The following is a 15,865-nucleotide window of genomic DNA, read 5'->3' as shown; positions in this document are numbered from 1 at the left end:
ACATTCCATTAACAAGTCAATCGTCGTCTTGATGAGAAATGACCGAAATCTGTGTGCAATGCTCACCCTGAAAGCTTCGACAGCGTCAACGTATCGTGATGAGTAGTGCCACCATTCCCCATACATTTCGTGCTCCGGGGTGCGTTCCTCATCTGCAGAAAATTGTCATACACATTGTACAATCACATGTACAGGGCGCCCCTAGAACACTGTCACACACATTGTAGAACACTGTCACACACATTGAAGGACACTGTCACACATATTGTAGAACACTGTCATACACATTGTAAAAGACTGTCAAACACATTGTAGAACACTGTCACACACATTGTAGAAGACTGACTCACATCGTAGAACATTGTCACACACATTGTAGAACACTGTCACACACATTGTAGAACCCAATGTACAAAGAGCAGCAACATGTGCTGTGCAGTGACAGATCGTTAACGAGTGTACCACTTTCTCGTTCCATGCAGTGTACTTACCGTTCACCTTTCGCTCACAGTATTCTTTGTCACGCTTATAGTAATGGTACTGTTCCCCACCATTGCCGTATTTCTTTAGTATATCAAACATCTGAAGAAGACAAATAAATATAAACAAGGACTGGTCGGCTCGGAGTGAGTGTACTGTGTCTGAGTGGGGTGTTCATGTTAAACTGCAGCGTGGTATTACAGTTGGCTAGCACTATAAACTAGAGATTTGGGTTTACGTGCCACATAGGCTCCAAATGTATTTTATATGTCATATGTTTGTACAACCAAATAAATATGATGCGAAAATTATGTTTTACATAGGAATAGCAATGATTAAAAATATTAATAAATATTAATATACATGAACAAATAATGATGAAAATTGTACTTCTTATTACTTCTAATTACTTCTAATTGATTGATTGATTGATTGATTGATTGATTGATTACCTTTTCAGGTGTCAACTGGTGGTCTCCTCCAAGAATATTAATACTTTTGTCAATCATTCCTATCGAGCAGAGTGATCCCGGTTCTGCTTGTAGCCGAAGAGTTGCCTCCCTTCCTGGTATGACTTTCTTCTCCAGGAAATCAAATTTCACCTGCAATGAGAACATATACGCCTCTGAGTCAAGGCCCGAGCCGATAGGACATAAATATCGCAGCCATATTGGGTCTAGGACACAAATACACCACTGCATGATTTCCCAGATATATGGGTGAGTGAGTGAGTGAGCGAGTGAGTGAGTGAGTGAATGTTGTGTTATGCCACAATATTCCAACTACAAAACCCTGTATCTCGAACCTAGCCGGATCGTGTTGTAACTTCGAGATGTCACGACAGTTGAGATAGGAAGCCATGGCCAGCCAAGCAGATCACGTGCTAGTATTATAGATCCCTAGCGATACGAAAGCATACACGAGAGAAAAACACAACACGTATATGCCATGATAAATTGATTTTTGTTTCGCAGGCAATGGCCAATAACAATTGTAACAACTGGCTCTGATTGCACTGTACATTTTAATATATAAGTACAAAATTCGACAGTAAAGTCAAATATAAGTCCAATGTTCGTGATAGCGCTGTGTATTTTTTATCTGACATTCGAGATAAGTAGTTGAATGTATATGTATTTGTTTAGAGAGGCGGTCGAGATATCGGTACATTTGAAATAAATGGGTCTGACGATAGATCAATGTGTAATCGGGTCTTTACCGTCTAAAGCAATGGTTTATAGCACAAACGACGACCCCCATCGTCGAGGTATAGTGGACACACATTCATTTCAAGACCATACAATCTACATTTCAGTCGACTCTGTAAAGCAGCCGTGTGTACCTAATGCAATTTCTACGAATGAATCCCCAGGGGATCCAGCACCCCCGAACATCAATAGGAAGGGGATGTGAGAGAGCCTTACGTTCAAAACACGCTGGGTGTGATCAAGATTGAAGACCTTTCTGGCGTCTGGACCGCAGACATCGACAGACAACCAACTTCCGTTAAGGTATTGACGCCAAACATAGTGGCCTGTCTGAGGTGGTGGCCCTTGTCACAAACACACTCAGCTATCGAGAGATTGATCTAATCCTTGATAAACGGATTGTATAAGAGTAAAATGTTTGATGACTTCCGAAATAGCTAGGATTGCAAATTGGTATTGATGTTGTCCCTCTTGTTGTTGTTGACATTATCAAGTGAAGTGTTTTGGGGTAGGGACATTCTACTCTATCAGGTTGCAAGTATTGACGCAAACTACGCATTCAAACTGAAATAGGGTTCGTATATTCAGTGAAACAAGCCTCAGCACAAACCCACCTTCTGTACTTATTGCTTTGATCTTTGGCGGTGCCAATTATCTGGCTTGCTTCCATTTGCCCTTTGCTATCTCTATTCTTTTACCTGTCAGTGCTAATTACCCCAGGCCTCCCGTTTGCCAATTAAAAAGTGATGATTTAGTCCTTGCTTCCAGTTGTCCATAACTATCCCCGCTAATCTCTGTAAAGTGTTGGCTTCCATTGTCTATTGCTAATCACCTATCGGCGCCAATTATCTGTTGGCTTCCCTTGTTAAGTTTCCACCTTTCTTTATCTTATTACTTTTGTTGTTCTTACATGTACATGCATATGCTCTCTGGCTCATTGCATTCATTCACCTGATGAAGGAGTAAGTATAAACTTCGAAACGTTTTGTTCCTCATACTAAAGAAGTTGACATCCATAAATTATCTTCCTTATGTGTATCACTTCTTAATGCCTTTCAAACACGTGACCTCACCTTGTTCTTAAAGCACGCTTCTACGTCGAAGTTGATGCTGTCGGCCACGGTCTCCCCGTCGTCCCGGACGTAGTAGATTAGCAGACTAGCCTCTGGGGACATCTCTTCCGTCACCGGTACCCGGAGGGTGAAGTGGGACACGTGTCGTGAGGGGGGAGGGGGAGGAGGGGGTCCGGTGGGTCCGGCGGGTGGTTCCTCGCCACCCTCACCACCTTCCATCCCGTCCGACAGGTCATTGCCAGCCATCTCCGCAGCTGAAACAGAAACGGTTTCGTCAGTACAATGTCAAAACGAAATGGCATCACTGTCTGCATGTCAGTGAAATATTCCCAAACTGTTACATAGCATCGTTTAATACAGAGCTACGTCTTTTTGTTTAGAGGTTTACAAGTGTGTGTTGGGTGGGGGCTGGGGTAGGATCGGATTATTTAAGAATTGACCTTCACTTTGTGTGAGTTCATTGGAGTATGAACCTTCATAGAGTGAGAGCCAAACTGTATGAACGTCGGAGCTTGCGACGACGTTCATACAATGTTTGTCCCTCACTCTATGAAGGTTCATACTCCAATGAACTCACACAAAGTGAAGGTCAGTTCTTATAATTTTTTTATCACAATTTCTTACCTCAAAAGATGTAGGCCTAGATCTAAACACAATTTAATTTAGTACGTGTGACTTCAAGTTTACACTGACAGCCATACAACAACCAGCTATATCGCGGAGTAAAATAGTTCCTCAAAAGAGAGGTGACATGGGCGTATGGATGCACAACTCGCTCTCCAGAAACATCTTACGCAGCACATGTGTTCCAATCATATCCTCATTAGATGAGAAAGGTCTGTAAAGAACTACCTCAGTAAGTCAGTCACAATGACAGCGCGTCGTAATCCATTTACATCAAGTACAAGACGTCAAAATGGCCGACACGATAAACGTGACTGGAGAGATTTCCGAAGTTGTTGATGAACCTTTGGCGGTTACATGTGTTAGTCATCACTGATCAACTGGCCGATCATTGAAAGGTGAATAAAGATGCGTCAAACAGACACAAAGGTAAATTCATAGATTGATGGAGACGGTCAATGTCAGCTTAGGCACGGATCGAGTCGATACTACGATAGTTTAGATGTGCATTTCTTCGTTTGTTCATTAGGATGGGCCGTAGCGAGGATATTCGTGAACAATCATGCAGTCACGCTCTCTGACATTTCTCAAAGTATACTGAAACGCTGAGACCAAGAATTCTAAATGATCAGAAAGAACGCTTATGCATGTTTTCGTGCTAGGGAATTCCCAGGGGTTTCCCCAGGAATGTGGAAGTAGTCCGTCAGTGTTTACGTCAATTCAAGAACACGGGTTGTGAAAAACGTATGAACGTCAAATTGTGTCGTTCATACACTTATGAACGTCAATTTCGCGGTCATGTGACCGACCTCTCGTCCAATGGAAAAGCCTTATATCGTGATAACTTCAAATTAAAAAAATATTACAAAATATTTTAGAGTATGTATGGTGAAATATAAAATCAACATGAAGTAATCGTGCTGATGGGAGTTACCTCCCTTTCTACATGTATCTACAAGCACATGACCATGTTACTAGTAATAATTAGGGCTGGGACGAGTCCAAATTTACTACCCGCCCCCCTATTACCCTACCCTACCCGGGTACCCGCCCCCTTATTACCCGTTAGTGACTTGTAGTAACCATAGAGGTCCAGATAATTTTATTCATTAGACAATATATCACATGACTAACCACGAGACCAGGTAGTCCTGTGGCTACCCGGGTCCTACTCTGTACCCACCCGACCCGGGTACCCGAGTTACCAAGCCCAGCCCTACTACTACTCATAAAAAACTTGGCCTTGCCTGCGAGTTTTTTTGCGATTTTGTTTATTATTATTAATTACATGGCCCTATGCTACACGCTCCTTCCCAGCACGTGACACCTTCGTTACCCTCCCGGTATCATCGCTGCCGCCAGTGTGAAAGCAGCCATTACAAGTATTTTGAAATTTTCTGAATGTAGTGACATTAATAGTTTTATGTATGTCCTTGGAATGCCATCATCGTGAATTTTGAAAAGGTTTGTGATTGACTTGCTATATTTAGCAGATGAATTTACGTTTTGTGTGTTGGTTCAAGATTGCAGACTAACGTGAAAGCACCCAACATGCCTATTATTTCTTACTGTACCAATTACATGATTGCTGAAATAAAATTAAAATTCAACTTGACAAAGAAAGATTTAGATTTTGGGAGGGTATTCGGAGTCAGGACAGTCATGTGTTTGTAAATATAAAAAGGACAAAACCCTTTCCATATTCATAAGAGTCGATTGTACGATTCTGACTATATCATGAGTATGTCTCTATGAACCACTGTCAAATAGTAAATGTGACTTCGGTCACAAACACATGCAAAGGCAAGTCAATTGTTCTGAAAAAATACGGGAACATACGGTACAAGTCAAATAAGGAATGCATCGGACATCACTTTTGTCACCGATGCATTAAATTTGGAAATGTCCTCCACTCATGTCTACTAAAAAAACTTTTTGAAAGCTTTACTGAGGTTTTCAATGTTGTAACCTTGATCAAGCAGCTTTAAAATCTTGGTAGAAAGAGCATGCTCAATTGCACCTAAAAAGTTGTGAAATGTAAACACCAAAGGCTGGAGCTGCAGGAATATTGTTCGACATAAAGGGAAAGCTGACTAATAGAAAGTTGAAGTCATCCCTTTTGTACTACAGTCGTGTGGAGAGTGTTTTGTCACGCTGAATCTTTATACATATATCTACATATGGAACAGATTAGGTGATCTCACTGGTCTCCGTTATTTCTAGCTCAGGTGGGTAAAACGTGAAAGGAACGATATCAGATTATCTATATACCTGAAGCTGACGTTAAACTTCTTGGCCAGATTATCTTCTATTGACTTTGCCCATCCTAGCAGAAATTCTGATTCGTATGCATAAAGAAAAAGCTGAACGGGAAGGGGAGCACAATTAGTGTCAATAGGGATACTACTTCTTTCCTAAATGTCTTTCCCCAAACCTTTACATGGGTGTTATCAATGAGGAAGTCCAGCATTTCACGCATTGTTTTCTCAGTAAACTTCAGATGGCATTTGCTTTCACCTTTGACAAATTGTCCTGAACCTCTGAAGATAGATGTGTAACTGTATCTATGGTCACCCCGTTTTGTAACAAAAGCCCCGCGGGTCAAGGAATAAAGATTTTCCTTATCTTGTCATGTACTAAACATTTTTGATCATTTGGCTAAAAAGTTTGTCTGATAGCGAGGCAGTTGGGTATGTAGGTACATGGGCGGTCAAAGAGGTGGACCTTTCATTTTCATAGTTGCTATCTTGTTTGTGGATGGTTGTCTGACCTGCAAGTTACAGCTAGCTACCTACACTCACCTATACCAGACGCCCGCTTTCTCCTCAAACCAAAAGGTCTGAAAATAGCCGCTTGGATAGGCTCTTCTCCGTATATATCCTCAGATATCTGGTTTCTACCTCTATCATCCTCATCGTATTCATCATAATCGTCATCATCATCGTCATATTCATCATATTCATCATAACCATAATCATCATTTCCTAAATCATCTGCATCCGCGTTACTGCAATTATCCTTAGAATTCATTTGTCCCTCTTTTGAGGTCTCATTTCCCATCCCCGAAAGAGTATTTCCCATATCACCCCCATCACCTCCCCGCGAACCGTTGCCTCCTACACTCACGGTTCTCACGTCAGATAGGGCGTGGTCAGAGGGGTCACTATGTGTCGTTAGATTATCTGTACCGGACTTGTCAATATCTTGCACATCTGTATCGTTTTCGTTTCCCTCCGATTGGTCATTTTGTATTTCCCGTCCCAACCCTTGACTGACATTAGCTTGTTTATCAACCACTTTATTTAGCGCGCCTTTCACAGGTTGAACAGTTACTTTTCCATCGTTGGTTAAACGGTCACTCCTAGTAACATCATCATCACGCGTGTGGTCCCCTTCTTCGTGTGTTTGTTTCCCTGATTCAAGCGTATAATTTCCCTCTTCTTGTGTTTGATTTCCCTCATTATATGGTAACATCTTCTCCATGGAATCACTAGTATGCTCAGATGTATCGTTGGTGTCAGTCAGTGTGATTTCATCCTCTCCATGCGTGTTATTTCCATCCTCTCTCCTACTATGTACTTCATGCGTGTTATTTCCCTCATGCACAGGATCTGACTCTTCTAATGTGTAATTCCCTAAGGCACCGCCACCACCCTTATCATGAACAGCATCACCACCACCCTCGTCATGCACTTTACCGCCAACATCTTCATCATGCACGGGCCCGCCACCAGCATTTTCATGCAAGGTACCGCCACCCGCCTCTTCATGCAGGGTACCACCACCACCCTCTTCGTGCACATCACCGCCAACACCCTCATCATGCACAACATCACCACCAGCCTCTTCACGTGCAGCAGCACCATCACCACCCTCCACATGCGTGTCATCCCTCTCATGCTGGGAGCTAGTGTCGTTTGCGGTGTAATTCCCCTGACTGTCAGCTCCGTGTACATGCTTGCCACCACCCTCCTCAAACGTGTAATTTCCCTCACGAGTTTTGTTGTTATGCTTCATCTGTTCCCCCTCCTCTTCCTCCCCATCCCTCATCTGTTCCAACTCACCGATAACAGGTGCCCGTTTCCTCCGCACCCCCAGAGACTGGTACAGTCCACCCTGCTGCATTACTCCCGCCGACATCTCCGCGGGAGGGTCTACAATTTCGATAGCCTCCCCTTCTTTCTGGGCACCTTCATCCCCGCCCTCCTCTGCATCTCCCTCCCCAATCTCTGGGGGCGGGGACGGGTCAGGTACCTTCTGGAGGCACGATGCCATTGGAACCTCCAGGAACTCCGTGGAGTCGTGCTTCAGGAAGTGGTGCATTTTGTGTCCAGTATGCAGGATTCGACCACGGGACATCACCTGGATTTGGGAGAAGATAGTAAAGGTAAGTAGTCAGTTATGATAAACAACATATCATGTAAATTGTTTGATAGACATTACTTAGAAGCTGGCGGACGACAAAGTAGACACATTTTATGTATAACAAGCTCTTTATTTACTTTAAATGCGATGTTTCGGTATAGATCCTTATACCGTTGTCAAACAAGGCTTACATGCATCTGGCGTCTGATAGTTTTATCTCTACCCAAAATGGTTTACCTCACATTAATCCTTTCCTTTGTCATCCTGTGTACTTTCTCGGGAAGTATACGAGACACACACTCTGTATTTACACTTTACACTCAGGTATTTAACGATCTGACTTTTGAATAATGTCATATATCTACATACCGCAATGACATCACCACAACGTCAACATAAAATTGCAACACAGCAATGTTACAATAATGTCAAAACAATGTCACAATAATGTCAAAACAATGTCACAACAATGTCAAAGCAATGTCAAAACAATGTCACAATATTGTCACAACAATGTCACAATGAGGTCACATTGTTGTCAAAACAATGTCCCAACAATGTCCCAACAATGCCACAACAATGTCACAATAATGTCAAAGCAATATCTCAATAATATTACAACAATGTCACAATGAGGTCACATTGTTGTCAAAACAATGTTACAACAATGTCACAATAATGCCACAACAATGTCACAATAATGTCACAATAATATCACAACAATGTCACTTTACAACAATGATGCATACTGTAGAACTATGCCAGCCCAGCCTGACTTGCCTGGTAGTAGAACTTGGTGTATGTGTTGAGGGTGGTGGTGTACGGGACGGTCACTTCCAGCTCTCCCCCACACGACACGGTGCGGCTCTGGCGGGGGATGGCGATGTAGCTGAGCGAGGGGGAGTACCATTGTTTCACCGTCTTGTATGCCCGGGGCATATACAGGGTGTTGGAGAGCCCGTAGTAAGTGGACGGGTCGGCGTATAGGACTGCCTTCGCCTGAAAAAGAAGCAATTAATGGACTAGACCAAGTATAGAGTTAATGTTGCAATGGGTAAATTTATCCCAGGTGAATTGTCATCTGAACATTACTGTTTGATGATAAGTGTATTGAAGGAAAAGGTAACACTGACAGTATATTTCGGATACAAACCTTTTAGAAATAGAAAGGCCAAGAACGAAAACACATTAACAGACATTTCACTGGACAGTGGAAGATCAGTGGTTTCGCTCTGTCACGGCGTGTCACTGTCATGGCGTGTCACTGTCAAGGCGTGTCACTGTCAAGGCGTGTCACTGCCGTGGCGTGTCACTGTCAAGGCATGTCACTGTCATGGCGTGTCACTGTCAAGGCGTGTCACTGTCAAGGCGTGTCACTGCCGTGGCGTGTCACTGTCAAGGCGTGTCACTGCCGTGGCGTGTCACTGTCAAGGCGTGTCACCGTCGTGGCGTGTCACTGTCAAGGCGTGTCACTGCCGTGGCGTGTCACTGTCAAGGCGTGTCACCGCCGTGGCGTGTCACTGTCAAGGCGTGTCACTGTGGTGGCGTGTCACTGTGGTAGCGTGTCACTATCATGGCGTGTCACTGTCGTGGCGTGTCACTGTGGTGGCGTGTCACTATCATGGCGTGTCACTGTCGTGGCGTGTCACTGTCAAGGCGTGTCAATATCATGGCGTGTCACTGTCAAGGCGTGTCACTGTCATGGCGTGTCACTATCATTGCGTGTCACTGTCATTGCGTGTCTCTAGCAAGGCGTGTCACTGACATGGCGTGTCACTGTCAAGGCGTGTCACTGCCGTGGCGTGTCACTGTCAAGGCGTGTCACTATCATTGCGTGTCACTATCATTGCGTGTCACTGTCATTGCGTGTCTCTAGCAAGGCGTGTCACTGTCATGGCGTGTCACTGTCAAGGCGTGTCACTGCCGTGGCGTGTCACTATCATTGCGTGTCACTGTCAAGGCGTGTCACTGTCAAGGCGTGTCACTGTCATGGTGTGTCACTATCATGGTGTGTCACCGTCAATGCGTGTCACTGTCATGGCGTGTCACTATCATGGTGTGTCACTGTCAAGGCGTGTCACTGTCATGGCGTGTCACGGTGAAGGCGTGTCACTGCCGTGGCGTGTCACTGTCATGGCATGTCACTGTCAAGGCGTGTCACTGTCATGGCATGTCACTATCATGGCGTGTCACTGTCATGGCGTGTCACTGTCATGGCGCGTCCCTTTCATGGCGTGTCACTATCATGGCGTGTCACTATCATTGCGTGTCACTGTCATGGCGTGTCACTATCATTGCGTGTCACTGTCATGGCGTGTCACTGTCAAGGCGTGTCACTGTCATGGCGTGTCACTATCATGGCGTGTCACTGTCATGGCGTGTCACTGTCAAGGCGTGTCACTGTCATGGCGTGTCTCTAGCAAGGCGTGTCCGTTATACCGAGGGAAACCTACACCTACGTAATGCAGGTCGTAGACGTGCACCATATTAGATGAAACACGATTATGGTCCTGAAACATCAAGAATCATAATGGGAAAGATCTTCGATTCGAATCCACGATCAGTGCATCCTGGCACATATAAGGGGTATAACTACGTACAAATTGTGATGATTTAGACAACTTGGCCACCTTGGACTCCGGTACAGAAGGACAACTACATAGGGTTGGAATGTGCCTTTATGCTACTGTAACAGACATTACATCAATGCTGAAGTCTTGTGTCTTCTCGGTGATGATGTCACACACACTGAAGTGGATGATGCCGTCACTGTCAGAGGTGTAGTTGTTGGAGAGACGTATGTCGTTACGGTAGTCCACCAGTGACACTTCGATCAGCTCTCCAGGTGCTGGCTCTCCGTCGGGAGTCGTTACCACCGCCTAGAAACAGAAGACAGTAGTTCAGTCGTTCAATGCTGATGGAGGTGGTGGTGATGGTGATGGGGACGCTAATAAATGGGTTACTAGTGATTCAATCAGTTAACGCTGGTGCTACTTCCTCCGATACTCGGTGTGTTTCTGTGTATGTACTATGTACTAGTGGGGTAGGACTTGCATATTGAGATATGTCTTACTATTTACATGGGCCATAGTATAATCACTCACTTTGGTGTATGGTACACTACAGCAGTGTGAAGTTTTCAGTAAATCTGTGGAAGTGCTGTTGATGATGTGGTTATTGATGATGTTGTTGTTGATGATGATGTGGTAATTGATGATGTGGTTATTGATGTTGTTTATGATGTGGTAATTGATGTTAATGATGTGGTTATTGATGTTGATGATTTGGTTATTGATGTTGATGTTATTGATGATGTGTTTATTGATATTGATGTTGTTGGTGATGATGTGATTGTTGATGTTGTTGATGATATGGTTATTGATATTGTTGTTGTTGATGATGTGATTGTTGATTTTGCTGATGATGTGATTGTGGATGCTGTTGTTGGTGATATTGATGTTGTCATTGTTGATGTTGTTGATGATGTGGTTATTAATATTGATGTTGTTAGTGATGATGTGGTTATTGATATTGATGTTGTTGTTGATGTTGTGGTTATTGATATTGATTTTGTTGATGATATGATTGTTGATATTGATGTTGACATTGTTGATGTTCATGATGATATGGTTATTAATATTGATGTTGTTGGTGATGATGTGGTTATTAATATTGATGCTGTTGTTGATGTTGTGGTTATTGATATTGATTTTGTTGATGATATGATTGTTGATATTGATGTTGACATTGTTGATGTTCATGATGATATGGTTATTAATATTGATGTTGTTGGTGATGATGTGGTTATTAATATTGATGTTGTTGTGGTTATTGATATTGATTTTGTTGATGATATGATTGTTGTTGATGATGTTGTTGATGATGATGTGATTGTTAATGTTGTTGATGAAATGGTTGCGGGTGTTGTTGATGATATGGTTGTTGATATTGTTGTTGGTGTTGGTGGTGGTGGTGGTGGTGTGATTGTTGATGTGATTGTTGATGTTGTTGATGATGTGGTTGTGGATGTTGTTGATGATGTGGTTGTGGATGTTGTTGATGATGTGGTTGTGGATGTTGTTGATGATGTGGTTGTGGATGTTGTTGATGATGTGGTTGTGGATGTTGTTGATGATGTGGTTGTGGATGTTGTTGATGATGTGGTTGTTGATATTGTTGTTGTTGTTGGTGGTGGTGGTGTGATTGTTGATGTTGTTGATGATGTGGTTGTGGATGTTGTTGATGATGTGGTTGTGGATGTTGTTGATGATGTGGTTGTGGATGTTGTTGATGATGTGGTTGTGGATGTTGTTGATGATGTGGTTGTTGATATGGTTATTGATATTCATGTTGTTGTTCATGGGGTTTTGATGTTGACAGTCAGCTGATACTGGCTGTTGTTCTAAAGTTTTGTTCATTGAATGTTCATAAAATGTACCAGCAATATAAACATGTTGTGGTCTTTATGATCCATATTGCAAGCAGTGTATTTAAAATATGAAACATTTCAAACAGTATTCAGCATTCAGCCGTAAAGCATACGCCTGCTTAGAAGGACACTCACGCGACCATGGTAAGGGAAGGTTGGCTTAAAGAACCCATTTGTGTCGTCTTTAAGCGTGATCTTAAGCGGGTCATAGGAAACAGCCGGGCCGGTGCTCGTCTTGTTGACAACGGCAGCTGAACAGAACGCATCAGTTTGCGTTAATATTGTTGAAAAATAAACAAAAACATATACTAGTAAGAAAATGTTCCAAATCAAGAGAATAAATAATAGTTTCACTGGAAATTTCTATACTATTAAAAGACGGTTACGTCTTTTTGTTCACAATAAAAAGAACACGAATTAATAAATGGCTTTTCATCTAAAAAGCACAGGTTTTTTTCATAATTAAAAGAATAAGCCTGGCAGATGACATACCTGTAAAAACAATAAATCAAATCAAACGAATAATACTTTTACTGGCAAGTAGCTTTTCTCTTATACACTTAGTTCGAATGTACAAAATAGACAAAGCCATTAATTATTTATTAGTCGTTACTACACCTGTATTAATTTCTCGAACAGAGGCGTTGATCTGGAGCTTGGAACCATACAAGTAGTACTTTTTATTGGCCATCTCCACCTCGCTGGTGTTGACAGAGAACTTGTAGCAGCCATCGAACTGGTGAAAGATTCATCACTGTACAACACACAGGCTTCAAAGGGGGCGAAATGTAACACTATGCCACTAAAACAGGCATCCTACTGGTGTGGGGCTATCAACTATCCATTACAAATACAACATGACCATCGCGGTTACATAGAGGACACGAGCTGTTTGATGCTCTTATTGGTTATATCAAGGCATGTCAGCGTAACGTGGGAGCAAAGTGATGCAGGTGTATATATACTCGCGAGCACTGCACAGCGCGGGCTAACATAGAAGGTGAGGTGAAATGGCTTTAGAGTCGCGTTCAAGATTGTTACACATATTTTGTTTGTTTGTTGTTTAACGCCGCACTCGGCAATATTCCAGCTATATGATGGCGGTTTTTAAGTAATGGAGTCTGGACCAGACAATCCAGTGATTGACATCATGAGCATCGATGTACACACTTTGGAAACGATGACATGCATCAACCAAGTCAGCGAGCCTGACCACCCGATCCCGTTAGTCGCCTCTTACGACAAGCATTGTCGATTTTTACGGCAAGCATGGGTTGCTGAAGACCTATTCTACCCCGGATCTTCACGGGTACACGCGTTTCTAGCCAAAGGGACGCAACTCTGCACAGCAATTTGTGAATTTTCAGAACGTAAAAAACAAAGTGCATGTTAAACATAGATGACGTATTCAGAACACCACCCAATCCTACAGTTAATGCTAATATAGAGTGACGTTCAGCCCCCTCTCTCTGCCTTACCTTGACGGTTTCCCTGTAGCACGGGCGTTCTGTTGACTGGTAGCTGGTGAGACACACCTCCAGGCTCACGTACCCCATCACTGGTTTGCCGTACGTGTATCTACAACAGCAGGGAGTGAGTTCTGTTGTATACAGAAGCTTTTTATGGAGACTTTTTCTATTTTCGTGAAATTTCAAGATAGTCATTTTAAGATCATTATCTTGATATTCAACTTAGTATCTTTAAATTTCAAAATAATAAGGTGAAATTTCAAGTTATTATCATAACATTTCAACTTATTATCTTGCAAATTCTAGATCATTATCTTGAAATTTCAACTATGTACGTAACTTGAAATTTCATTCTGTAATTTCAAATTAGTGTAAGAAATTTTAAGAAACAAATTTGAAACAACATATGTTCTGTAGTTTTACGACGCTTTCATCAATAATCCAGACACATATCGACAGTGATACTTAGAATAGGCTTCACATATTGTACCCGTTTGGGATGTCATGCACCAGGTGTCCACGTTGTGAGCAACAAGTACACTACATGTTAAATGATGTAAGTGGGTACGTGAGTGAGTGAGATTGGGGTTTAAACCCCTTGGGCAGTATTTCAGTACATAACGGTGTCCGCTAGTCGTGGAAGTAATTCAGGTCTTAGCCGCTTGGCACTTTGGTACATGAGCACGAGAAAGGTGCTGACAAACCTAGAAACTATTAGGGCGAATCTAGGATTCCAACAGATGATGCGGGGCGCAAATTGAATCGCCTTAAACAACTTGGTCACCCGTGCACTCGTTACGTAATGTAATATACAGTGAGTTAGTGAATGGTATTCTACGCCGCTTGCAGGGCAATACTTCGCCATATGTACATCACCGCGACATGAGACCCGCAAAGAATCGGGGTAGAATAGGTCTTCAGAAACCCATGCTTGCCGTAAAATGCGACTGAGCTTGTCGTAAGAGGCGACTAACGGGATCGAGTGATCAGGCTCGATGACCTGGTTGATGCATGTCATCGTTTCATGATGTCAACCACTGGATTGTCTGGTCTAGACTCCATTATTTACAGACCGCTTTCCTATAGCGTGAATATTGCCGTGTGCGGCGTTACACAACAAAGAAACAAACACTGTGACATGTAATCGAGTCATGACCACATAAACCAGTGGTTGATAGCTCAAGCACCGATGCACGCTGTCGGATATGTAGGCTGTAACACGCGTACGTTGCGACCACCCGATTCCAAGTCTACTCATCTCTGTTGTACGATACTTTCTGTTCAGGAATCCGCAGGGTTTCATTGTCAAATGTGCTTTCAGAAACTATACATTCAAACGCCAATGACATCTAAGAATTCAATTTCTGCCTCCATGTTTCCATACAGTCAACTTCAAGTGTATCACAGATCATTAATAATCCCCTGCGGAACCATAGCGTGTGAATTTATATTACATGAAACTGACTTGCAAGTAAAATCCGAAGCTGAATGTCAAAGAGTAACGCCTGCATACATATGTAGTTGCGACGCAGGATGACGAGATTGTGAAACGATCTTCCCGAGCTCAATTCAGACGACATGTATGGAAATAGGTTTAAATTTATTCATAGTTTCAGCAGAACATAATTCTTTTTTGATATCTGAAGAATCAACGAGGAAGAGTCTATTTTGGACTACATGGCACTCAGATTTGAAATTGGTTAGATGATCCACTATCGCTTTAATAATAATGTTTGTTGTTGGTGTTGTCGTTTGTTACTGACCGCCGCTCTCAGCATTGTTCCAGCTCCAGCTCCAGCTGCAACTATCTGGCAGTGGCATGTAGTCGAGCCTAAACCAGACTGACCAGTGATTGATGTTATGAGCACCTCCCCCGCCATGAAGTACGAAGATATGCGATCAACGTACATACTTATCCACCAGAGCAAACTAGTCGCCTCTTACGATCAGAATATGCATGTGTACTTAAAGTTACTACCCACAGAGCCCACATGAGGTTGATAGCATGAACACCAATCACGAGGTTCAGGTATGATGGCACACAATCTGTCAGGTCCCGTATCCTTACCACCAATCCTCACTAGTCGCATACAGTTAGCTGTAATATTGCTGAGTGCGGCGTTAAACAAACAAACCATCATAAGCATGGGAGTGGGAAGCTATTCATCCCGGTATCTCCACTGGGTCAGTAATATCGCTTCAATAACACTGATCAAT

At 42.8% G+C, this 15,865-nt stretch overlaps 1 protein-coding gene across 2 annotated transcripts in view; it reads right to left on the bottom strand.

Moving 5' to 3' along the window:
* The window catches only part of LOC139452244 (alpha-2-macroglobulin-like protein 1), an 80,611-nt gene that overhangs the window by 19,161 nt on the left and 45,585 nt on the right, over window positions 1-15,865 (bottom strand). For both annotated transcript variants that reach the window (XM_071233679.1, XM_071233762.1), the window contains exons 8-17: window positions 13,658-13,757; window positions 12,798-12,915; window positions 12,315-12,430; window positions 10,453-10,629; window positions 8,531-8,749; window positions 7,450-7,747; window positions 2,762-3,015; window positions 933-1,082; window positions 492-582; window positions 67-152 (exon numbers count right to left, since the gene is read on the bottom strand). In XM_071233679.1, the coding sequence (XP_071089780.1) occupies window positions 67-152; window positions 492-582; window positions 933-1,082; window positions 2,762-3,015; window positions 7,450-7,747; window positions 8,531-8,749; window positions 10,453-10,629; window positions 12,315-12,430; window positions 12,798-12,915; window positions 13,658-13,757 (1,609 nt within the window). The remainder of the gene's footprint in view (window positions 1-66; window positions 153-491; window positions 583-932; window positions 1,083-2,761; window positions 3,016-7,449; window positions 7,748-8,530; window positions 8,750-10,452; window positions 10,630-12,314; window positions 12,431-12,797; window positions 12,916-13,657; window positions 13,758-15,865) is intronic.

The sequence above is a fragment of the Haliotis cracherodii genome, unplaced genomic scaffold, assembly GCF_022045235.1.
Source record: "Haliotis cracherodii isolate W230 unplaced genomic scaffold, xgHalCrac1.p SCAF_1, whole genome shotgun sequence".
In the NCBI taxonomy this organism is placed as follows: domain Eukaryota; kingdom Metazoa; phylum Mollusca; class Gastropoda; order Lepetellida; family Haliotidae; genus Haliotis; species Haliotis cracherodii.
This window is presented reverse-complemented; position numbering and strand designations above follow the sequence as displayed.